Source organism: Botryllus schlosseri, chromosome 3, assembly GCF_051294905.1.
Source record: "Botryllus schlosseri isolate E-star chromosome 3, Bs_hap1, whole genome shotgun sequence".
Taxonomy (NCBI): Eukaryota; Metazoa; Chordata; class Ascidiacea; order Stolidobranchia; family Styelidae; genus Botryllus; species Botryllus schlosseri.
Window position 1 is genome coordinate 33,791,651 of NC_137238.1, and position 26,989 is coordinate 33,818,639.

The 26,989-nt window shown below is 39.9% G+C and overlaps 5 protein-coding genes across 5 annotated transcripts in view; 1 reads left to right on the plus strand and 4 right to left on the minus strand.

The window, feature by feature from the left end:
* The window catches only part of LOC145435098 (choline transporter-like protein 2), a 35,432-nt gene extending 27,205 nt beyond the window's left edge, over positions 1-8,227 (plus strand). Inside the window, exons 13-19 of the mRNA XM_080312370.1 lie at positions 235-332; positions 1,376-1,463; positions 2,296-2,494; positions 4,728-4,845; positions 5,845-5,960; positions 6,024-6,108; positions 7,996-8,227. Coding sequence (XP_080168496.1) covers positions 235-332; positions 1,376-1,463; positions 2,296-2,494; positions 4,728-4,845; positions 5,845-5,960; positions 6,024-6,108; positions 7,996-8,114 — 823 coding nt within the window. The 3' untranslated portion in view covers positions 8,115-8,227. The remainder of the gene's footprint in view (positions 1-234; positions 333-1,375; positions 1,464-2,295; positions 2,495-4,727; positions 4,846-5,844; positions 5,961-6,023; positions 6,109-7,995) is intronic.
* LOC145435103 (kelch repeat and BTB domain-containing protein 3-like) overlaps positions 1-26,989 on the minus strand; it is a 273,848-nt gene that overhangs the window by 129,828 nt on the left and 117,031 nt on the right. The gene's annotated exons all lie outside the window — the stretch shown is intronic.
* The window catches only part of LOC145435126 (uncharacterized), a 114,203-nt gene that overhangs the window by 28,107 nt on the left and 59,107 nt on the right, over positions 1-26,989 (minus strand). The gene's annotated exons all lie outside the window — the stretch shown is intronic.
* LOC145435120 (uncharacterized) lies at positions 8,536-12,501 on the minus strand. The gene has a single exon (XM_080312393.1). The coding sequence runs from the start codon at positions 11,265-11,267 to the stop codon at positions 10,086-10,088; it is 1,182 nt and encodes a 393-aa protein (XP_080168519.1). The 5' UTR covers positions 11,268-12,501; the 3' UTR covers positions 8,536-10,085.
* LOC145435119 (kelch-like protein 24a) overlaps positions 13,155-26,989 on the minus strand; it is a 106,473-nt gene continuing 92,638 nt past the window's right edge. The window contains exon 2 of the mRNA XM_080312392.1: positions 13,155-14,667. The gene's annotated coding sequence lies outside the window, so the exon portion shown is untranslated. The remainder of the gene's footprint in view (positions 14,668-26,989) is intronic.

Genomic DNA, 26,989 nt, shown 5'->3' on the forward strand with positions numbered 1-26,989 from the left:
ATGATAAATTCAAAACTTTCCACTGCACGAATCTCGCTTATACCGGTTGGAATTGAGCCAAAGTTGGTGTGCAGCGTTTTTTTAATCAACTTAACAATTTTATCAAGTAGCCAGTGAAATCTGAAGAATTTTTTTTTTTAATAGCCCTACTGTCCACCTTTGACTAATAGTAAGGTCTAGCCGGGATATTCGCTTGATGCTGTCCGGAATTTGATCGCTAATGTTTTGTTTCAGCTTGCAACAGAACCGGCTTTGGATTCAGGTCGCCATCGTATTTGTCTTCTTTTGGCTCCTCAACTGGGTGATCGCGCTGGGACAGTGCACCTTGGCAGGTAGGCATATTCCTAATAGCTATTGGTATCTAATTGAGTCGAGAGAAATGTTTGCACGGCTTAGTGTGAAAATTACAGACGACATCATTTCATGAATCGAAGTAGTCCATTATGCACTTTTTGAGAAAATAGACTCTATGTAAAGTTTTCGTTTTCTTTCGGTGATATCTTGGCCATGGTTAACTTTGAAACGATGTGATAAGCATAAACATGGTCTTGATATGGAACTCAAATATGAAGAATGGACTTTGATTTCACTGCGACGATATTTTGGTGATAACTTCTTCTAGATATTAGTGGAAATAGGGCTGCATCACGATTGTTTTAATCAGGGTTGTAACCAAGTCACAAGGTACCGAGTCACAAGTCAATCTCAGTTTTATAGTTTTGACTGGAGTCAAGTCGAGTCATTTTCAATTCACCACCGAGTCAAGTCCGAGTCCAAGTCAGCGAAAAGAGGGTCGAGTTCGAGTCATGGTATTATGACTCCAGCCGAGTCCAAGTCATTGCGTTTCCTGTTAGAGTCTTGTGAAACCCATCTTTTATAACTCTGTTTGGTGATATCGAATGGTTCGCATTTATAATAGACTAATTTTCCTCACTTTTAGCAGTTTCTGGTCGCATTTTCAAGTGCCAGTACCAATAGACGAAATCCCAATAGTTTGGTTACTTTACTATTCTTTGAAATTACAATGAAATGACGGTCTTGGCGGTTTGCATCTCGAGTCATATGACTGGGCTCGAGTCTTTGAGAAATGTCGAGACTCTACAACCTTTATTTGAATACTTCGGTAGGTCTACCGTTTTTTCATCCTATTGTGATCAAACGATGTTTCAAACTTACGAAAAATCTACAACATGATCATGTAATCAATGTCATTTACTGTCAAAATTCGAAGGATTCTTTGTGTAATTGTAACTTAACCATGAAATGAAAAGCTTGCAAGTATGACATTGCTCTATCACTGATAGATATTGTCAATGACTTTTGTATAGTGTGTCTGTGTGTCCGGCTTTCATGAAAACAAACGTTTTTTTTACAGGTGCGTACGCTTCGTATTACTGGGCTTGGGAGAAGCCTCAGGATATACCAACGTTTCCGCTTTTCTCTGCCTTGGGAAGATCGCTGAGGTAGGCGGCTTTTGATGGGTGTGAGATTATGAATAATGACCGGGGATGGAAAAACAAATCAATTATTTGACTCGCCATGACCTGAGTCGCAATTTTTCGTTGACTCGATTCGAGTCAATTTGAGTATTGACTCGAGTCAATTTCAATTCACCACCGAGTAGAGTCTGAGTCCAAGTCGGCTAGTAAAGGGCCGTGTCTGAGTCATAGTCTTTTGACTCAAGTCCAAGTCATTATGCTCGCTGATCAGTTTTCAGTTAAATACGGTCCAAGCCATTTTTTCAACTCTGCTCGAGTGATATAGACTGGCTCGCATTCATAATATCGTAATTCTCATCATTCTTAACAGTTTCTTTCCCTGTTTTTCAATTATCGGGACTGATAGACGAAATACCAATGATGTAGTGGCTTTACTATTCTTCGAGGTTACATGAAATGTCTGTCTTGGCCGTCCTGGTCTCGAGTTATATGACTTGGTTTTAGTCATGCACAGTGACTCTAGTGCAGGTCTATTCAACCCAAAAATGACTCGAGTCAAAAATCGCGACATCGAGTCATGACAACTCTTGTTACAACCCTGGAATTCACTTATTCTTCTCTTTGTGATTCACTTTTTTCTACTTGAGATTTCAATTTAAAGTTTTTTTAAAATATATTTTTATGTTTTTTGCCGTATGATTTTGGTTCGATTAAAATATGAGTACAGTGTTCGTTCTTCTCTCCGAGATCTACTGATTTTTACTTCGGAATTCAATTTGATTTATTTTTCAAGTTTTTGATTCACGACTTGTCTTGTTACTACTCAATATTTGATACTGATTTTGGCATATTGCAGATACCACACTGGGTCGCTTGCCTTCGGCTCGTTCCTGATCGCGTTGATTCAGTTCATCCGTGCCATTTTGGAATATTTCGACCGTAAGCTACGGGGCTCGGAGAACAAAGTGGCCAAATTCTTCATCTGCATCTGCAAGTGTTGCTGTTGGTGCCTCGAGAAGATACTGAAGTTTGTCAACAGAAACGCCTACATCATGGTGTGCGGTATTTGTGTGCTACTCAATTAGAGTCTCAACCCTCAACAATTTGGCTTCCGAAACAAACACCAAACCGCTCATGCCCTCCTAACAGTGGCCGAACAGTACTATGATATCTCAGAGAAGCGAAATGTGGGATGTAGCATTTTTCTCGACCTAAAAAAAGCGTTTGACTGCGTAGATCATAAAATTCTCATCTCGAAATTGGCGCGTTACGGACTTCGGGGCCCACAACTTGAGCTCATGAAAAGTAACCTCACTGGACGCCAACAAATGGTTGCGATCTCAGACACCTTGTCCTCTCCTCACCCGGTGACCTGTGGTGTGCCCCAGGGCTCAGTACTTGGACCGGTCCTTTTCACCTTATATGTCAACGACATTTTTGAAACCTCCTCATTGAACACCACACTGTTCGCTGATGATACTCACCTCCTCTCTTCCGCATCTTCGACGGCAGAGCTGGATGCCCTGACTAGTGACCAAATGCCCAAAGTCCATGAGTGGACGGCCCAGTACAACCTTTGCATAAACGCCTCGAAATCGCAATTGCTGACAGTAAATTCAAAAAATAACCTAACCGTTAATATCGCTGGTCAGCCCGTTTCCAACACAGATAATGCCAAATATCTCGGAGTTTTACTGGACTCGAACATGTCCTGGAAGAGTCATATTCAGTCCCTAGAAACTAAATTATCACCGAAGTGCGGCCTGTTCTACAGCCTTGGGCGCTTCATGCCTGCATGGGTTCTTCTGATACTCTTTAAATCCTTAATCCAATCGAAGTTACATTATGGCATCCTCTGTTGGGGGGCTGCCAGTAAAACTGCACTCAAGCCACTGCAGAAACTACAGCATAAAGTACTCCGAATCATAGCTAGGGCCCCAAAGGGGCCTGGCTGCCCATCCAATAAGCCGCTGCTGAAGAGATTCGGCGTCCTAAACATAGAAGATATGCGGAAACTAGAAATCGCCAAGTTTATGTATCAGTTTCACTGCGGTCGTTGCGCCGAATATTTCAATGACTTCTTTACCTCTGAATCAAAAGTGCACAAGTACAACACACGCGCGTCCACGTCGTCCAAATATCATATGATCGACCGAAAAGATCATCGCTCCATCAAATATGCCGGGCCTGATGTGTGGAACAGTATCCCGCCGGCCATCCGACAGTCGACGAGCATGTCCACATTCAAGTCGAAATACAAGCAATTACTACTGAATAAATACAGTCCATCCTCAAGATTACCGGACCACGACTGACCTATCGATCTCGCTTCCCATGACATGCCGCCCTATTTCTTGTCGCATTCTTTTTTCTGTACTATCTTCTTTACTTTCATTCAGTGTGCATGCCTCCTCTTTACATCGCCTAGGCCAAGGTGGGTGTCAGATTCCATAGACTACTCCTTGTCGCTTCGACATCTTCCTGTCTTTTCATTGTATCGCATTTTTGTGGTGTATTGAACTGATAAAATTGCTAATAAACTAATAATGATGATGAGATGTTATAAAGTATAGCAATAATTTCTACATTCTACTTATCAGTGGTCTCAACCTTTCGTCTTCATGGGCGCCCTTTGGACCATCACAGACCCCCCCCCCCCCAGTTTTAGTTGAAATTTAGCTCAATTATCGTGCAGCCGTCATCTGTCTTGTGCAAATATTACCTGTAGGCTAGTGATAAAGAGCAATAAAATGACTTTTCTTGAAAATAACATCATGCTATTTATGTGGAAATCGGGAAGACTTTCTGTAGCTGCATTTCTTCAAATATGAGGCCTTATCTTGATACTCAACACCCTTGATTTGATGTGAGTTCCGAAAATCTGGTACCGCAAACATAGATAGTGGTGAATGGGTTGGGTATGATTTATAGGGCACCAGTATCGAGAAACAGAACATATAACGTCCAGCCTTGTAGTCTTTTCTATCTAGCAGCTCATCTTGAAGAAATTCTTGAATAGCGGTTATGTGTATCACAGTAAAAAATGGATTTTTGTGAAAAAATTTCATCGAAAACCCTAACAAAACATCTTTAAACAGCAATATGTTTGTATCAGTAAGCTATCGGTCAGCCTTTCCTGTGCTGTGCTATGGCGTGAGCGCATCGTATATGTAACAACAATTGTCCGCGTGTATGCAAGTTTATGAAGTGTTCTTGAATGTTGTGACGAATTTCATTGTAAATATCTATAGTTTTGCACGTGTGACGGTGTTGTTTTGCATCCGGCAGATTGCGATATACGGGAAGAACTTCTGCTCCTCAGCCGGCCACGCTATCAAGCTCATCATTGCTAACATTGTCAGAGTGGCAGTGTTGGATAAAGTGACGGACTTCATATTGTTCATAGGTAGGTGTTCCGCGTGTAATATTTGTCGCTGTGTTATTCGAAAATGTGTCACAAAACCTTGTCGCTTTCATGCGGTGTATTGTTTTTTGTACAATTGGTCAAGTTTGCTCAGATTGAAAACGCACGATCTATCGTTTCCAAGACCGGCTCTGCAACTATCAAGCTATGCTGGCTGTGAGCAGACTTGGACTAGCAGAAAATTTTCAGTTTTTCCAAATTATATTACAATTTCCGCTACATAGTTTTCTCCAAATTAGAGTAGAATTCAAATTATACCTACCCTGTTATTTCCAAATTAGATTAACATTAGAGTTATAGCTACACAGTTTATTTCAAATTAGAGTAGAAATACTGAAATTGCGAAAACTTGGACATTGATTTAAGTTGTAGCATTGGGTCAGAATATATCTAAATTGTTTACACAGTCAAAACTTTTTGCAACCTGCATTTCGTTTTATCGTTGATGTTTGCACTGTCGGTGAACTTATATCATTTGACATTTCACAGCTTGTAGTCTACTTTATAGGCCTACCGTTGTGGACGGCCCATTGTCTGCTCGTCGTGAATCATAAACATTCAAATGAAACAAATAGGTTGACGTGGTGTTATGCTCAACGTACCGCAATATCCCAACTGAAGCAAGGCTGCGTGGGCATTGTGGAGTACGGTACCGCTCCGCATAAAGTTTGTACACCTTAGCATAGTGGTCAAGATCATTGATAAGAATTGAAATAGAATCAAGTTAATCTCTTTAATCGAGACATGTGTGACTGCCTTCCTGTGCATGTGAAGGACACCCTTTACCGACTTTAGACTGTCCGAGGTGCAATGAATTTACAACATCGAACATTGGTGGTTGCCATCCTCTGCATTTGGCAGTTATCAAATCCTAACGTCCATATCTAAATTATATCGACTGTACCATGGTTACTTAACAGAAAACATCTAGCTTATAAATTCGATCTCATTATGAATGGTGAGGATGTTTCTCTCTTGCAGGAAAAATGTTGATGGTCTTTGGCATGGTGGCGTTGAGCTGGGCTTTCTTCAGCAACAAGATCAACGTTTCCGATGTTGCGGTGCCTTCTTTGAATTACTACTGGATGCCGATTATCGTAAGATACCGCGACCCACTCGGGCGGCGTAAGAGTGCGGTTTCATCAGTTTTCTTTTTCCAGGTCATCGGAATCGCTTCGTACATGGTGGCGTCCGGGTTCTTCAACACTTTCGGAATGGCGGTGGATACCGTTTTCTTGTGCTTCCGTAAGTATGCTATGGAGGTTGTGAGATAATGAACAGGTGCAAACCTGAGTCATTGGATAACGAAGTCACTCTAAAATTCATGTGTACAGATCAGGGTTGTAACCATGTCACTAGGTCTCGAGTCACAATTCAATACCACTTTTATAATTTTGAGTCAAGCAAGTCGAGTCATGTTCAATTCATAGCGTTTTGAGTCGAGTCCGAGTCCAAGTCATTATGTTCACTGCTCAGTATTGCTGTTCAAAAATAACTTTTTTTCCGGGATTCCAGCCATTCACTGATTAAATTGTCAGGTTACCCTAAAAAACGCTGCACACGAAATTTGGTTCAATTCTAACAAGGTAATTGAAAGTTTTAGTTTATTACGGAAAATTAAAAAAAAAATTCAGATTTTTCTGCCAACCCCATGAAATTGTTGAGCTATCTTCTAGGACGATGCAAAACAAATTTGACTCAATTCCAACCAGTAGAAGCGGAGTAATTTCAGTTTTCGTTGATAATCCGAGGATTATCCTTGATCAGCGTTCTTTAGGGTAACTTGACAATTTAATCAATGAATGGCTGGAATCCGGGAAAAATAGTTATTTTTGAACAGTCCTACTGTTCAGTTTTCAGTTCAATCCGATTCAACCATGTTTCTCAACTCTGCTCAAGTGATATAATTGCATTCATAATATAGTAATTTTCATCAGTCGAATCATTTTACGCGTTAGAAAAAATGACTCGACTCGAGTCAATTTGTGTAATTAGTCGAATGACTCAACTTGTACTCGAGTCATTGTGCATGACTCGAACCAAGTCATATGACTCGAGACCAGGACGGCCAAGACAGACATTTCATTGTAACTTCGAAGAATGGTCAAGTCACCACATTATTGGTATTTCGTCTATCAGTCCTGATACTCGGAAGATAGGGCCTGAAACTGTTAGGACTGAGGAAAAAAGGGGGTTGAAACGGATTGAACTCCTGACCGAACAATGACCTGGACTCGAGTCACAGCGCTACTACTCTGACTCGACCGTGACTCGGTGGTGATTTGAAAATGACTCGACTTGGCTCGAGTCAAAACTATAAATGTGAGATTGACTTGTGACTCGGAACCTTGTGACTTGGTTACAACCCTGCTATTATATTGCCAATCAATACCGTAAATGGTACGTATTCCTCTTAATGTTCATGTAAGTCTTATGCACTCATCCACCAACTTGTACAGTAGGGCTCTTCAAAAATGACTTTTTTCTCAAATCGTACTGGCTACTTGATAAAATCGTTAGGTTACCTAATTTAAGCCTACACACCAAATTTGGTTCAATTCCAACCAGTAGCCGCATTGCTACAGGAAAAGAAAGTTTCTATTTATTATATAAAAATATATAGCAAAAAATTTGAAAATTTTCTGTTCACCCCATGAAAGCGTTGGGCTGTCTATAGAAACGATGTTCCCCAAATTTGGTTCAATTCCAACCAGTGGAAGCGGAGTTATCGACGTCGAATTCTTTAATTATTTATTATAGTGGTGTCGAATTCTTTAATTATTTATTATAGTGGTGCCCACCGTAAATACTATTTTATTCAAATCCAAATTTTTCGACGGTCACCAACTCACCCCTTCGCACATTTCTCATCACCGTAGTGGACATATCTTTTCCAAGCCTGGACTTCGATTTGAAACACAAGCCAGGGATTGCTGGAGCTTGATTGAACTTGGTAAAAGGATAATACTGTATTTGGCTACTCTGAACACTTCATTACTGACCACCTCTTCTAAGTAATGACTTTTGATTTAACTGCCAACCTACCTACCACATACCAATGATCGTTAGATATTGATTTGACTATTAACCCTCTCTCATCTGATATGTTTCAACAATATTCTGCAATTGCAGTGGAAGACCTTGAAAGAAACGACGGCAGTGAGGAAAAGCCCTATTTCATGAGTAAAGGCTTGATGGATGTGTTGGGTAAGAAAAACAAAAAGTCAAAGGCCAAGAAGAAGGACGACTGATGACTGCCATACTTGCCTATTTATATATCACTGTAGATACTTTTATTTGTTTGTGTAATCCCATTCTACTGGTCCTGAGGTGCTATGAAAAGCATTTCGATGCTGAGCACTTGTTTGCGAGTCTTTCTGTCTACCTTTTCGCCAAATATGCCAGGCACTGTGTTTCAATGGCCAATTGGACATAAAATGGTGGTGGTCAATGTACTTCGCAGTGTTTGGTATATGCTAGGTGACCGAAGGTCAGACGTTATACCAATGGTCATTGACGCTACAGGGGTCATGAGACATATCCAACAGATTCCGGGTAACGTTCGATTGGACATGATCCAAAAGATCACGTTATTGAGCACTGTGCGTACGTATTCTTCGGAAGGCCTTGAATGCACCACTCAAATTATACTTGCACGTGTGAATCACAGCATAGTTTCGGTTCGTTTATTAGCAATTTTCATCAGTTCGATACACCACAAAAACTTGCGACAGGCCTACAGTAAAAAGACAGGAAGGTGTCGAAATTGGACACCCACCTGGCCTAGGCAATTTAAAAAAGGAGGCATGAGACGAAACGCCACATCGATATATCAGGTCGTGGTCCGCAAAACTAGAAAAATGGACAAGCAATGGGAAGAGAGTTGGCACGTGACGTTGTGAGGCAATAATAATAATATACCATATCACATCAAAAGATGAGTCGAGTAGAAGCTATAAAAGTAATAATGACATATCTACAACGCCAGACACAGCACAGATGTCTTTAAAAATATAATCCGTTGATACACGGTATACTTATCTCAATTTCGCTCACAAAATAGGGTTACCATATTTTTGTGGCTCCAATTCCGGATATTCTACAGCGCATACTAGCGGATTTTAAAATGGGGAATGAGCATATTTTCATTAAATATTACGTCACACTAGCAAGGCTTTGCCTATCGACTATAAACGGGAGTATATACCTCGTTTCCAATTTGAAAATCTCCCGTAGTCCAGATCAAAAAATGATAAGCTTATCATCACTGAAAAAGGTCAGCTGGCCCAATGTTATTCACCGCCTATTTCGGAAGCTGATTACGTTTAACGTCTTCGCGATCCCCCTAATAAAGTCAAACGACCCCCAGGTTCCAGAACCATTGCAATTGACTAACGCATCCAAACGACCTTAATCGTCTCTAGAAATATACCGTTATATTGTAATTACTACACAATCACACTTATGTCAGTAATCGATGGTTATTTTCAATTTGTTTTTGATTGAATTTTTTGCGGGGTTGGTAGTCCCCATATGAAAATCAATATACCCTACACAAAATCGCGCACAGCACGATGAAACATATTAAGTATAGTATAAATCTGCTTGAAAATAATTTTGGTTATGTTTAATTACGAAAAAAATTCGAGCCTATAACACTTCAAGCCTTAAAAATCCCGGACATTTAGGCATGTTTTAGAATTTCTTCCCGGACATGTCCGAGAAATTCCGGACGTATGACAACCCTATCATAAAAGAGGTGCTAGCTTATTTAAAAACTACTTTCAACTTCTCATAACCCACATTGTGAGAAGTAAGAATTTTTTCTTAAGAACTGTCCAAGTAGAAGTCAAAGTAGACTGAAAACGATGTAAGCTCAAGCAAGCAAATCCTACTGCATTCAACACCACAGCTCAAAATAATCTACAACTGTAATACTATACGACAAAACAGAACTCACGTTAATCTGGTTTACGACATGAAGACACGACCTTACCTATTAACACCGACCGTAATGCTTCACAATAATAGAACAAAATACATTATAAATGCGTCAATTAGTACATAAACCGAACCTATTATCCAGCATACTTGATAAAGACATGTATATCGATGGCGGATAACAAATCCACGTGATATTGAATGTAATGTAAGGTTTAACTCCTGTAAATTGGAGCATCCAAATAGAAAGGTAATCGTTCCATACTTAAAGTTGGTTTTTGTCAAACAACCTGCATGTGGTTCCTCAAACAGGAACTCCTGACGAATAACTTGCCGCATATTTCACACCCATAATCTTTCACGTTCAAATGGCTCTTCATATGTTGCCTCAGAGAATGTTTTTGAACGAACGCTTGACCACACGTCTGACATTTGAAATCTTTTATATCAAGATGGATACGCATATGCCGAATCAAAGAAGATTTTTGGTTAAATGAAAGGTCGCATCTGTCACATTTGAAATCTTTCACACCATAATGGATGAGCATGTGTCGCTGTAGGGATAGCTTTTGACTAAAATATTTGCCACAGACTTCACACTCGAATTTTACACCAAAATGGATAAGAGTGTGATTTTTTAAATACAGCAGCGTTGAGAACGATTTTCCACATGTCTCACACTCATGTCTGTCATCTTCAGTACACGAATGGATGAGCATGTGGTGTGCTAAACCTTGCCTTCCCTTGAACGATTTGCCGCATATTTCACATGAGAAATTATTCACATCCAAATGGATCGGCATATGCTTTCGCAAATCATCTTTCCTCCTATGTAATGAGCCACATATGTCACACTTGAATTCTAAACCATCAGTGTGCATCCTCGAATGATTTCTTAGAGACTGTTGATGCTGGAAAAGTTTACCGCATACTTGGCATTCAAAGCTTTTTACAGCAGAGTGGACGGACATATGTGATTTCAAAGATGCCATTGAGCTGAGCAACTTTGCACAAATTTTGCACTGATATTTTCTGATATCCGTTGCAGTATGGATTCTCTTATTATGGTTTCTCAAATCTTCCTTTGCGCAGAATGATCTTTCACAAATTTGACATTTGAAACTTTTCACGTCTAAATGGCGCAGCACGTGACTCTTCAAACTTCTCTTTAGAACTTTGCCGCAAATTTCACATGTGAAATCTTTAGAATTGGAATGGAACTGCATGTGTTTTCCGAGATCATCTCTTTGTTTGAAGGGCAAATCGCATGTTCGACAGGTCACAGTTTCCGTAAAAGTATGGAACAGTAGGTGCTGACGCAAATCCCATTTAGAGGACAATGCTTCGAAACAAACTTCGCATTTTAAAGGCTTCACCGCACGAGTGTCAATCAGCAAGTTAATTTTCAGAGGACTCTCTGTGCTGTAAAATCGCCCACAAACGTCACACTGGTGGTATGGCATGGCGGAATGAATGAACAGTGTTTCTTGTGACCAGCTTCCACGAGTAATAACTTGAAACAAATTTAACAAAGCGTGTTCAACTGCGCTCTTTGATGAACTTGCTGCGTGTCTTGTAACTAAAACTAGCCCAAATCGTCCCAATGCTAAAGTCTGTCCGAGTTTGAAAATTCAAGGTAGTGATAAACGATGATAGAAGCAGAGCTGCCACAAAGGTATCAATCAATAAATTTCAATGCATCAATCTGTAAAAAGTAAGCAGGACTATTAATAAATTAGTGTAAATATAGCTTGTGGGAAATGACTACAGCCATGATCAAAAGATGTTCATATTTACCGCATAGATGCTGACACAACACAATAATATTTCCTTCCTGCAAAAAGAGCAGTGTGCCCGTCACATTTCTTCAAACTCGTCAAAAAATGGTCGAAACGCGTTAAGGCAGTGGTTCTCAAGCCTTTTGACCTCAAGGCATCCTTTGGAAATAAAAAATAGTTGGGTACACACCAACAAACTACCAGAATACTTAGCAGCACCCACTTCAGTAGTGACATTGACTAATGTGCCAATCCGAAATGCTTCTGCATTAAAAATTGAGAAGTTCTCGTGAAAACAAAACAATTGAATTTCATCACAAACAAAGTCAGTACAAGATTCGTGCTTTACTTCTAGCGCATATCATTCCAATGTCCGGGCACTCATACAATAATGCCATTCTCATCTTCTCTTCACGGTCATCACCAACGAATACTGAAGCGTGGAAAGGAAAGGAGGAAAGGACGTAGTTTATTTTTGTCCTTGATGTTTTTGCGGCATATACACCAACTCATGATACACATATACACGATCTGTGCATATGCATACCATGGGTGCATGATGTGCATATGCCGCTGGACAAAGAAGTGCAGATATAGCCTTTACGGCTTTCTAAGTCATGCACCACCCCTCCATGCTATCCCAGTAATGCATGAGCGCCAAGCAGGGAAGTCATGGATACCAGTGTTACTAATCAGGTCTTTGGTCTGACCCGGCCGAGGATCGAACCCACGACCTACCGATCAAGAAGCCGGACGCTTCACCATTACGCTATCTTGTCGGATGGGAGCGAGGGCTATTCAATGCATTTTCACGCAAATCGTTTAGCACGTGCGTGAGGACTTAGGATAACCATACCTCAATAGTACTACTGGCAACCACCCGCAGTTCAATTCTACTTACAACAAATCAAGATAGTAACATCAGATAGTAACACGCCGGTAACACAACGTTGTACTACAAGCTTACATTCTAATCTAAGTGCGGCTTGCTACCGAACAATCGCAATATGGATTGCTATATTTGTAATTCGAATTTGTAAAACAGAATATCATTTCCTAAGGAAGTAATTTCTCGCCTATGACGATGAGGATTCGAAAACTGTATTGCGATACAAGCACAGCAACGTCTGCAGTCACTGCGACCAATCAAAGAATTGTGCAGAACTGAATTCAGTCTTCTAGGCACGCAATATGTCGGGTAAAGCGAATTCGCGGGGATACTGATTGCGAGCATACCATCAATTCTGATTTGTTAAATCTACAAACTTCACATCAAGCTCGATTTACATTATTGATCGTTTGCTATAGACTAGAATAAATTTACGCATAATTTGAAAATTTCGAAGAAATGCTCGCGGCACACTTGCAGGATGTTAATGCTACACTAGTGTGTTGCGGCACACCGGTTGAGAACCACTGCGTTAAGGAGTGCTGAGAAGTTGGAAAATCTCAGGACTTTCTGTGGGAACACGTATTGAACAGTTAAGCTACAGGTGGAATGTTCTAAAGGCCCATATTCTGACAAAGAAAAAACGTCTGCGGTATAGAATGAGTGCATTGAAAACAAGAAGCATCGTCACATTACCATTCAAATTGTGAAGTAGGGTTTGTACGTGCAAGGTAAATGCAGTCACTATACCGCGAACACAAAACAACACAAGTAAAAATATGTTGTCTTCACTACAAAGTATGTCTATCCATTATGATAAATGGGTAATGGGAAACATGATTCTATAAAACACAATCTCTTGATAAACCATCAAATTTTACAAAGATATGAACGATATATTATATTGCCCAACCATACACAAGATTGCCCTGTAGGAATAATATTACAAAGCACTATATCGGCATTAGTTATAATTTCCAAATGCAAGGGATTTTTACTGTGATGTGGGTTGAAGGGGTTAGAGTCAAATGAAGGTTCATAATAGATTTCAAGATCACTATAATTATAATTTGAAAAATAATTGGTCCAATTTCTTAGTCAAAACAGGTATTTTAATGGCGTGGTGTAGGCAGGCAGGATGTCTCCTATGCCGAATAAATTAATGGTATGCTGAATACGGTAGCAGGAAATTTTTGGATGAATACAACGACTCCATCGAAGTTTTGGATGAAGAAAGTCTTACCGCAATTCCCTGACCTTTGCACTGCATTGCAAGAATTAAAAACCTTACTGTCTTTTGCATATTCATACTTATGCGAGTCCGAACTTATGATAACAATTCGACACGAAAGATGATTCATCGTGAGTGGTATCAATTTTTATAATAGATAGGTGGAAACGTCTTGTCGCAGTGAAACAAGTCAAGGCTCACACTCGTACAAAGTTATAGTGTGTGGGATGAAAAAATTATATATTTTGAAACCAATCTGCTGAGTAAAAGAGAAAAATTATTAATCAATATCAGCTTGGAAGTATTTCATGTAGTTACAGTTTTTATAATTGTGCCTATATAACCTTCAAATGGTTTACTCCATGTCGGAAAAGAAACTCTCATGCATAAGACAATTTTACTTCGCTTTAAATAGGGGTCACGTCCTAAAAAAGGTTGCCAAACACTAGTTTAGACGACTAAGCCATTGGGTCGCTGTCACATGCAGTATAGGATGTGAGCTGACACGACATGAGACTCTTATTACAATATTTGAAATTGTCGAGACAAATGAATAATGAACGCCTTCAATATATTATATCAAGTCTAGATCACGGGACTACGTAATATTTTGGTTTCTAGTTCCACTTTAACTGATACCTCTTGAAAAACACAACTACTTGTGCCGAAATAATACTACAAAGATCTCATGCATCATCACAAAATAATTCCTGCCGAATAGAGGTTGAGATCCAGAGACTTCAGGTCTTGCCAATCGAATTCTATCAACGTATTCAACAAATTCGTCTTGGGGTTGAATCGAGGATACCCGTGCATGGTCTGTTAGAAAAGAATCCACCGCATATGTATACCTTCCCTCCAACACAACAAGTCGCAAAATATGACCGTTGCAAATTGGGAAGTGGGATTTGCGTCCAAATAGATGCTTCATGGGGCAACAAAAGAATGTTGCTTCCATACTGCGACTTGCCACTAAGACCACCAAGTACGTAAATGCTTTTATTCAAGGTGCATGCGACTGCAACAGTTCTCTTATCCGGTAAAGATGGCCCAATTGACCAAGCAGATGTCGAAAAGCTGAAACATTCCACATCTTGTATATAGTTATTTAGTCCATTAGAGCCTCCAATTACATAAAGCTTATGCTGGGAAATAGTGAAGGCAGACGAAAGAGTTCTACATTGCTTGTTGGGGAGCTTTGACCAATGGTTATTATTTATGTCATATTGAGCCAAACAGCAGCTCGGATATTCATTTGCTACATAAAATTTACCCGATTTACAGGCAACTACACTGCTGTAATATGGAAATGAACGTTCAAGTTCTTTCCAGAGCGAATCATTTTCGAGAAAATTACGATAGTACAGATCATATTTGAGATCAATAACATATATGTAGCATTCCATTATAACAACTGAGCCTGGTATATAATTGAATGGCCGTAGCTCAGTGACCGACTTTCTGTCTATGTCAAACCACATGAGACGAGAAAGATCAACATTCACCATCAGAATACCAGGAGTACGTACGTCATGCAATCGATGGATTTGGCAAAATTTACGATATGAGATGGGTATTTTTTGCAGGTCAATACGCTGCAGTAAGTCAAAAAGTTGATTGGATCGATCCAAGTTGTCGTTGAACCAAATCATAGAGGCTTTGCACTTGACAACATCCAACATATTCAAATGTTCAGAGGAAATCAAATATTCCAGGAATTCGAATTCCAGTTCCTTGAATTCGTCCCTTTTCATGATCGCGTGAAAGTGTTAATGAGCAAAACTTCTGCATGCTTGCTGTAATTGTTGACAGGAATACTTATCGGCAGTATTCAGGAAAAGTGACATAGCATCGCATGCTTTATTAATTCCAAACAAATGTGCCACATACATTAGTTTTTCCGTTTTTTTTAATCAAGAAGGAAGCTTGTCCAGTGTACATTATTTCAATGCAGGTCATCACACATTCAGGATCCACATTCTTTAAATCCACCATCCCCAAGCTGTTCTCTTTTGTGTCGTGATTGAGCATCTTTGCAAAATACTCGGAACTTGCGGCAATGACACAATTGTGAACAAAGATTTCCTTTTCTCCCGCTTTGATAATGAAGTCGCAATACTGTTGATTGATTCTGAACTCGTCAAATTTCGACATAAGGTCGATGGCATGGCCGTCTTGTCAATATTCAAAAGATGTTCCATCACAGCTCACCAGTTTATATCCAAAATATATAGCTCACTAAAAAACTTTTGAATAATATCTGTAACTGTAACATCAGATAGGTGGTGAGCTTAGTTGTAACATATTTATGCAACGGTATCATCATATTCCTAACATAAAGATAGGAAAGAAAATATAATCCCACATGTTAGCGAAGAGTGATATCCTTGGGCTTAGGTAACAGAAGATACAATACTAAGGAACAAATTGAATATTAATGGGCCAAGGATATTTTAGGGTCTTTAACATAATCTAAGAAGAAATACCTTCTTTATTCTACAGAAAGCAATAAAACACAGAGATCTACAGTGGACACAAATAGATGGAATAAAAGTACCTATCAGGTAACAGCAAAACCGAATCACAGCGGAAAAACTTTTTAGCGTACGTAACAAAATCGTACTATAAAATTGCAGTTTGTGATGCTGAACCTAAGTTTCAGGAGAACCTACTTTGAACGAGTTACACAGTTTGAAAATTTTCCAGCATCCACTAACAAGTAGTGTCGAGCACAATTTAGTTCAGTTCAGGCCCAAGCAAAGTAAATGGATGACATGCACACTGAACGAAGAGTAAAAGAACATAGTATAAAAAGACAAACGACAAAATAAGGTGGCATGTGACGGAAGACGAGATCGATATGTCAGGTCATGATCTGGTACACCTGAGAGCTGACTAGTGCTCATTGAGTAGGAATTGATTATATTGACTTGAATATCGATACACTTAGAGCTTTCAGAATTTATAACAAGTGTCCTCATTTTGGGATCTCAAAATATGGTAACACTATTTTAAAAGGTATATAGGAGTTCTGGGTAGCGGGGAACGAAGACTAGGAATTAATCTGAAGGGGGAATGAAGACAAAAAGGTTGGGAACCACTGATCTATGCTTATATGAGGTGTAAAAGTGACCGTATATTTTTTGTGGCTGCATTAACGGTAGCCTACATATATGAACATTACTAATGATCATAGTTCTATGATGCAATATTAAGTGATACTTGAATATGCATCTGGTTCGCAGTCTATTAACTCAGGCACCAAGCCCTACTAACAAGGGTAGAACAAACTTCAAAATTTTTTGATACATGTAGGCAGGGCTTTGGAGCCGGAGCCCCGGAGCCATGCATTTTCACCGGAGATGAAGCCGGAGCCGGAGCCGGAGCTTCACATGAAATTCAGCCGGAGCCGGAGCTGGAGCCCGTTATTTGAGGAGTTGCTGACGTATTTCGTAAGATGCTGTTATATATGCAACAACTTTACCTGCTGATTCCACATAATTTAACAGCAGGCGTGAATTTTAATGCTGTACATAGCAATGGCATGGACTAAAGTGCATTCTAGTGCACCCATGATGTTATCGACAATTGACAAGTATTTATTATGACGTCACAAGCTGGCACGGCGGCACCTATGTCTTCGTTGCTGCATCCGATGTTACTGACGGGTGAGAGACTCTAGATTACTATAGATAACTGACCTATGGGTAGATTAGTAATCTATATAGACCAGGGATGGCCAACCTTTTCGACTAAAGGGGCCTATGCAATTGACGAACGAGTGCGCGGTCCACTAGCCGCGCCAAGCGGGTAAAATTTTCAAAGTTTATAAATGAACTAGGTCCATAATATTATTACTCGAGTATATTGCGGGTCTAGGCGCAGTTTGCAAGGACACGACTATTCGGTGTCTGGACACATCGATATCGAAGGTTTCCGGTAATATGCAACAATCATTTTGTGCTTACATTTCATCGTCGACGATCTTTCTGCGAGCGCAAACGCGAAAATACTTTCTCCCGTACTTGCGAATACAGTTAGACTTAATCGGGTAAATTAGGCGTTTTTTCATTTTCAGGAGGAGGTAGGCTACCAAGCAAGAAATCGTGTGACAATTAAACACGCGAAGCGTGAAGACAAATTTCACTACTATTTGAGTTTATTGTAATGTACGAAGATTTACTAAAAATGTGACTGAACCCTGGATCTGCCAATACGTCGGAACTGATATTTTAGTCATCAACATCCCAAGCGTCGCAGCAAGACTAGTTACTTTGTGTAGACCTTGCAAGTTCATAATCTAAGCAATTCATTTTCGATAATATAACAGGATTCCGATAATAAAAGAGGAAATTATCTCGTGGGCAACTCAAAACCCTCTCGCACGCCACATTTGGCCCGCTGGCCGCGGGTTGGCCACCCCTGATATGGACAAACCCATTTGATAATTTTCAGAGCCGGAGCCGGAGCTGGAGATAATGTATGAGGGAAGAAAGCTCCGGAGCCGGAGCTGGAGCAGTTAAAATTTACGCTGCTCCAAAGCCCTGCATGTAGGTCTACATGGAACATAGAGCGAGAAAAACAGAAATATAGTATGAAAATGCACAAGAAACAAACGGAAAGATGGTACGAAAATGGTCAAGCAATATAAATTGATGAGCACATGAAGCTACAGAGCTTTTATGCCTTGATAACAAAACTTGCTCATCGTAAAGATTTGAATGAACACTGTGATCCTACATGCATATTGTATCTGTATTTCGACAGCTTTGCATACAACTTAGCTAAAAGATACCTGTAGCACTTTGACGGTTCTATACCAATACCGAGAAAACCATTACCGAGAACGGACATTACCGAGAACGCTATTACCGAGAATGGACATTACAGAGAATGGACACCACAGAGAATGGACATTACCGAGAATTGACACCACAGAGAATGGACATTACCGAGAATTGACACCACAGAGAATGGACATTACCGAGAATGGACACCACAGAGAATGGACAGAACCGAGAATGGACACCACAGAGAATGGACAGAACCGAGAATTGACACCACAGAGAATGGACATTACCGAGAATTGACACCACAGAGAATGGACATTACCGAGAATTGACACCACAGAGAATGGACAGAACCGAGAATTGACACCACAGAGAATGGACAGAACCGAGAATTGACACCACAGAGAATTGACATTACCGAGAATTGACACCACCGAGAATGGACATTACCGAGAATGGACACCACAGAGAATGGACATTACCGAGAATTGACACAACAGAGAATGGACATTACCGAGAATGGGCATTACCGAGAATGTACACCACTGAGAATGGTCATTACTGAGAATATGGACAATACCGAGAATGGACATTACCGAGAATGGACATTACCGAGAATTGCCAATGTCACCAAATGTGGCAACGCCGTGATGCACATACACGCGATCTGTACCTACATATGCATGACATGCCTGCATGAGTGCATGCATAAATTGTACACGTGAACTTATAGTCCTAAAGCATGTGATCATCAATCAATGGGGTAGGTTTTAAAGCGGTTTTACAATATCTTTCCAGAATGCTCGAATCGCTGAGGATTCAAAGTCGTGCATAAGTGTTGTCGGATTCAAGTCTGCCCCTGAGGGACTTAATTGTGCGGATGCCATTGCAGAGGCATATATTTTCGATGGTGCTTCGTTGCTTACGGAACCTTGGATTTTCATTCTAAATAGAGACTGTTAGTTGATCCCAAAGAAAATGCCATTCTTGGTAAGCACTATAATAAACTTGCAACATACGTTAGCGTCATGGCAAGTAAACATATCGAAAGACCAGCTCCATTTCTTTTGCCTCTACTATGCCAAACGTAGCACAGTGATTGTGTTCTTGAGATTGCTTCAGAACGATTGATGGCTCTGATCCTTCAAGGACTTTCAATGAACACCGACATTTTTTTCTGTCATAATGCGTGCATATCCACATCCAGTACGAAGTACCATTCGAAACTTTCATTCTCCTAAATACGAACTCGCCAACAGCGATTAACTTATTTCCTCGGGTCGAAGTAATGTATTTTGCTAATACATTAGGTCCTGATTGTTCTGCCATTTCGTCGTCCACCTCCCTTAGCTGACCAACACCTGTCATGACTTTTAGTCGTAAAGCATGTGATTGACCGATACGGTTGGTTTTAAAACAGCTGATTGTCTCGAACACTCCACATTAGTGTGGTGATGATACCGCAACTACGGCATAACATTGAATAATTTCGCTTCACTGGCGCACAAATCTGTAACAACCTGCTGTGATTCTAATCTTAAAAGAGCATAATATGATTAAGAGCCACTAAAGAAACTATGGTTCGATAAGGAATTCCATCGCTTCACTGGCATGGATACCTCTAATAACCCATCAACCTGCTGTGATTCGTATCTCAATTCGTTTTATCTGCTTGAAAGCGAAAAGGCAAACTATGACACAATAGTTTTCTTCAAAGGAACGGATATCTGTAATACTAGCGGAACTCATCGAGCTGCTGTGACTGGTATGAAGCAAGAAGGCATCAATTCTTTCAAATCTCGAAAAGGGGATAAACAAGTATCTAGGCGGATCATGGCCTACATTTTCGGTTGATGCAGCTTAGTCATTTTCAGCAAACGGTTGGCTTTAGGCTACTAGTAATGTCCTCTCAATAATGTTTACTTTGCTCGACTTAGAAAGCCTTATAAGGCTATTCTGCACCTTCCCCTTCCAGCAGCATATTGTTATTATTAATTGGTAATTGTTGAGAAGGAAACAGTGCGACGCTTATCACCTTATCGGTGGCAGAAAGTAGTACGAGACATTTTACAGTAAACGGCCGAGATTACCATATTTCTGTCCTGTCTCATATGCACAATGCCTATAATGCACGCATTTTATGCATATGCACATTGCACAAACACAAATCGTATGTGCATCACTCTCAAATTTTTCACGAGGCTGCGCGCACTCCCCAACTCACTGCGCGGTCCCTTGGACAACAGCGCGTAACAACTATAAACAACATTGATCCCAACGTCGTGATATTAGGTATTTTCTGGTTTAGATTTCACGACATTCCTCATATTCGGAAATATACATTCTAAGTAATGGCCATTCTCGGTGGTGTCCATTCTCTGTAATGTCCATTCTCGGTATTGTCCATATTCTCGGTAATGACCATTCTCTGTGGTGTCCATTCTCGGTAATGTACATTCTCTGTAATGTCAATATTCTCGGTAATGTCCATTCTCGGTAATGTCCATTCCCGGTATTGTCCATATTCTCGGTAATGACCATTCTCTGTGGTGTCCATTCTCGGTAATGTACATTCTCTGTAATGTCAATATTCTCGGTAATGTCCATTCTCGGTAATGTCCATTCCCGGTATTGTCAATCTTCTCGGTAATGTCCATTCTCTGTGGTGTCAATTCTCGGTAGCGTCCATTCTCTGTGGTGTCCATTCTCGGTAATGTCCATTCTCTGTGGTGTCCATTCTCAGCAATGTCCATTCTCTGTGGTGTCCGTTCTCGGTAATGTCCATTCTCGGTGGTGTCAATTCTCGGTAATGTCAATTCTCTGTGGTGTCAATTCTCGGTAATGTCAATTCTCTGTGGTGTCAATTCTCGGTTCTGTCCATTCTCTGTGGTGTCAATTCACGGTAATATCCATTCTCTGTGGTGTCAATTCTCGGTAATGTCCATACTCTGTGGTGTCCATTCTCGGTAATGTCCATTCTCTGTGGTGTCAATTCTCGGTTCTGTCCATTCTCTGTGGTGTCAATTCTCGGTATCGTCCATTCTCTGTGGTGTCCATTCTCGGTAATGTCCATTCTCGGTGGTGTCAATTCTCGCTAATGTCCATTCTCGGTGGTGTCCATTCTCGGTAATGGCATTCTCGGTAATGGTTTTCTCGGTATTGTCCGGACACCCACTTTGACAGATCTAACAATTGACGTTAAAGAAAATGGTGGATGAACTTAATTTTAATAACTTTGAGGTTTGTGTTCATCGTTTCACTACCGATGTGGTGAAAGTAGAAATGGAATTACCCCGGTATATCTTGCTGAATTACAAATAGAAGTAGCAATATCCAAGACATGTCAAAAAAAAAAGACTGATGACACAACCAGGGTCGTGATGAATCAGGGTTGTAATGACTCGAGTCATGACTCGACTCGAGTCACGATTTTCTGATGACTCGACTTGACTCGAGTCATTTTCTCAAAATGCGAAAATGACTCGACTCGAGTCAATCTGTGTATTGACTCGACTTGGACTCGAGTCATCGCGCATGACTCGAACCAAGTCATATGACTCGAGAATCAGACAGCCAAGACCGATATTTCATTGTAATTTCGAAGAATAGTAAGGTAATCACACTATCGGGATTTCGTCTATTGGTACTGGTACTTGAAAATGCGACCAGAAACTGCTAAAAGTAAGGGAAAATTAGCATATTGTAAATTCCAACCATTCGATATCCCCAAACAGAGTTATAAAAAGTGGCTTTAACAAGAATTTAACTGGGAACTGAGCAGTCAACACAATGACTTGGACTCGGACTCGAGTCACAAGACCATGACTCGGACTAGAACCTCTGCTCGATGACTTGGACTAGGACTTGACTCGGTGGTGAATTTAAAATGACTCGACTTGACTCGAGTCAAAACTATAAAAGTGAGATTGACTTGTGACTCAGAGCCATGTGACTTGGTTACAACCCTGTGATGAATCGAGTAGCAAATTTCCATTAACTGGACTTGACTTTGGAGTCATTTTCTGTATAGACTCTACTTTTAGTACAGTCATTAAGAATGACTCGAACAGGTTATAAGACTAGAGACTTTATATATGGATTGATTCAAATCTCGTGTATCAGGAACGATACCAGAAAAAAAGGCCAAGATCAATTGCTTCGTACGTTTAATTAGACATGTTAAGACTTGATCAAAATGAGTTTATTTTGGATTAGGGCCGTCGATATCACCGAAGAACTTTTAAAAAGGTGAGTTGAACCAAACTTGAACTCTATAAATAACACGGAACACTATGGCTTGTACTCGAGTTTCAAAATTATGACTCGACTTGACAATTTTTGACTGGGACTAAGACTTGTTCCGGTGGTGAGTTGTAAATGACTCGACTTGACTCGAGTAAAATCTCTAAAAGTAATATTGACTTGTGACTTGGCCACAACACTAGACACAACACAGAAGAGTCTTTAAAAATAGAATCCGTGGATATATGGTCGAATCCATGCGGTTATTATGACAATTTCACTCACAAATGTGGTGCAACTGTAAGACTACGACAATACAGAACTCACGGTGATCTGGTTGACGACATGAAGACGATGCCTTATCGGCATATTCGAAAAAAACATATTATCTATATGTGGTGTTAAACTGCACATATTTTCTTCGTGGCTGAATTTGAGGTGCATATATCAACATTATCATCGTCATAGTTCTATGACGCAATAATAAGTGTTACTCGAATACACACATTCGATTCGCAATCTATTACTCAGGTACTCGATTTTCCCAAGCTCTACTAACAATCATAGAGCGGACTTCAAATTTTTGAAGCATCAGTATGATACATTCAGGCATACATGGAACACAGAGCGAGAAATACAGAAAGATAGTATGAAAATGCACAAGCAATATAAATTAACAGGCACATGTCGCTACAGAATTGGCTTGATCAATGACAAAACGGTACAGTGAAGTGAAGTAAAGTCGGCTGCATATCCTAAATCAGCTGATAAAGACTAGGGGAATATTGAGAACCGTGGTATCAACAAGAGCCTTGATGAAGGCTTGTATCGCGAATAAGTTGTTGCCAGCATCAATCAATTGACGTCATACTTTGTGAAACAATTGTTGAATATACAATGTTCTTTCCAATTCTTTACTAGTTGCTGAAGATTACCCCTGACGAGTGTCAGGCGTAAATATTCAGGTTCATTTCAATATGAATATACCATTTAATTGTATATTGAAGTTTTGTACCTCCAAGAAGCTCTTAAAAACTGTTAAACTACGAAAATAACGAATTCACGGTGATCTGGTTTACGACATGAAGAAAATGCCTTACCTATAATACAGACCATAATGCAAAACAATAATGGAACAAAATACAGAAATGTCAAGAATGTTAAGTCCTGCAAATTGCATGCAAGTTTGCACATTCCAAATGCGAAGTCAAGTATATGACCTGAAAATATCATCCATAATATTTAATTTAGAAAAGCATGCAGATTCCCCATGACATGCCAATTCACATGACAATGAACGTCATGTAAAGTTTAATTCAGGTATATCGAAGTGTTAATAAAATAAAATAATCGTTACATACTCAAAGTTACTTCGTGTCAAAATGGACCTGCATGTGGTTCCTCAAACAAGAACTCCTGACAAATAACCTCCCGCAGATTTCACACCCAAAATCTTTCACGTCCAAATGGCTCTTGATATGTTGCCTCAGAGAATGTTTTTGAACAAACGCTTGACCACACGTTTCGCACTTGAAATCTTTCATATTCAGATGGACACGCATATGCCTATTCAGAGAACACTTTTAGTTAAATGAAAGGTCACATCGCTCACATTTAAAATCTTTCACGCCATAATGGATGAGCATGTGTCGCCGTAGGGATATCTTTTGACTAAAATGTTTGCCACAGATTTCACACTCGAATTTCACATCAAAATGGATGAGAGTGTGTTTATCCAGATACAGCAGGGTGGTGAACGATTTTCCACATGTCTCACACTCATGTCTCTCATCTTTAGTATGTGAATGGATGAGCATGTGGCGCACTAAATCCGACCCTCGCTTGAAAGATTTGCCACATATTTCACACAAGAAATTATCCACATCCAGATGGATTGCCATATGTCTTTTCAAATTACTCTCTCTGCTAAATAATGAGCCGCAGATCTCGCACTTGAACTCAATATCCTCGGTGTGTGTCATTGAATGACTTCTCAGGCAATCTTTCTGCCGGAAAAGTTTACCGCATACTTGGCACTCAAAGCTTCTGGCAGAGTGGATGAGCATATGTGATTTCAAAGTTGTCTTTGAGCAGACTAATTTTGCGCAAATTTCGCACTCGTACTTTTTGATACTGGTAACGGTATGGATGATCCTATGGTTTCTCAAACCTTTTTTTGTGAAGAATGATCTTTCACAAAGTTCACATTTGAAGTTTTTAACGTCAAAATGGTGCACCATGTCATTCTTCAAACCTCTCATTTCTTTTAGAATTTTTCCGCAAATTTCGCACGTGAAATTTTTAGTGCTGGAATGGAGCTGCATGTGCTTTTTCAGATCATCTCTTAGTCCGAAGGGTATAGAGCACAAGTTCTACAGGTCACAGTTTCTGCACCAGAATGGAGCAGTAGGTGATGACTCAAACACCATTTGGAGGAAAATGATTTGAAACAAAGTCCACATTGCAAAGGCTTCACGCCAGCGTGTATCAGAGGGTGCTGACTTAAACGGTATTTACTGGCAAAGGATATAAAACAAAGTTCACATTTGAAAAGGCTCACCGTACGAGTGTGAATCAGCAAGTGCTTTTCCAAATCACTTTTAGTGCTGTAGAATTCGTGGTACGGCATTGCGGAATGAATATACAGAGTTCCTTGTGACTTGCTTTCCATACTTGCCACAAATTCGACAAAGCGTCTCCAACTGTGCTCCTCTATGGACTTGCTGCGTGTCTTGTATTTACAGTTACCGCCAATCGTCCAAATTCTCAAGTCAGTCAAAGATTGAAAATTCGAGGTATTGAGAAACGACTATGGCCGCAGAGCTGCAGCAGAGATATGCCAACTCCTTTATTTATATTCAGCAATCTAAACATAGTAAACAGATCCATTATTAAAATTGCGTATATTTTGCTATGTTAGGATCAAGTCACTACCTTCGAGTCACGAGTCATTTCGAGTCATTGCACATTTTGACTCGAGTCAAGTCATTTCAATGCATGTCATCACAAATTCAGGATCTGCATGCTTTATCGTAACAGTTCCCAGCCGGTTCTCTTTCGTGTCATGATTGAGCATAGGTGGCAAAATATTCAGAACTTGCGGCGATGACGCACTTGTAGACAGCGATCTCCTTTTTCCAGGATTTGATAATGAAGTCACTTCTGTTACTTCTGAACTCGTCAAATTTTGATAGAATGTTGCGGGCATGATCCGCCTTCTCAACATTCAGATGATGCTCCATCACAGTTTACAGCCAAAATATATAGTTCACTCAAAAATTTAGAAAATTATCTCTATATGTAACAACATACACATGGTGAGTGTAGTTGTTGTAATGCATTTATGCAATGATATCATCACATTACTAACATTTGATAGGAAACATGACATGACATGACATGCATGTCAGCAAAGAGTGATATCCGGTGGCTTATGTGACAGAAGACAGAATTAGATGCACAAATTCAATATTACAGAGCCAAGCACATTTTTGGTTGCAATAAAATCCAAGAAAAAATCCCGCTACGGGGAAGTAAAAACATTACATAAAAATCACAATCGTCAACTTCAGATGAAGAATATTTATTCTGATTTCACGATGATGCAAACGAATACTGTGATGCCACTGCTATCGGATACCATAACCAAAATTTTAATTTCCATGAAGAAGGGCATTGCTCTTACGAAAGTTGGAAAGTATATCATTTCTAAATATATGGCACCAAACAGAAGTCTCGGGAGTTGTAGCAAGGCTTACAAATAGTGATGTAAGGCAATCATGCAAGTAGTGTGACAACACCATAGATCAGTGGTTCTTAACCGGGGGTCCGCAGAGCATTTTGAGGGGGTCCACGAAACCTCAAAGTTTGTAAAATGATTATTAACATAATTTTTATTTTTTTAATTAGTTAAAGTGAGAGACCGTTTCGCTTCATGATTGCTAAAACATTAGGACTTTCATCATTACAATGGTCGTCTGAGATGAAATATCCGGCTGTGCAAACTAATTGTAATCGTCAAATTGCCAATAGTCTACCTATGCAAACATATTGCTGTTTAGAGATGTTTTGTTGGGGCTTGCGGAGCGGAAATGTTGGAGAGAGCAAGGTCGAAGAGGGCGACTTGGAAATATTTGCAAAAATTCTGAATTTGTCAGTCTCAGCAAATTGGTGAACAGTTGTGTGACATAGAAATTCCTGACTTCCTCTCCGAATCTGTCCCAATGAAGGAATTATAACTTGGCAGCGAAATCCA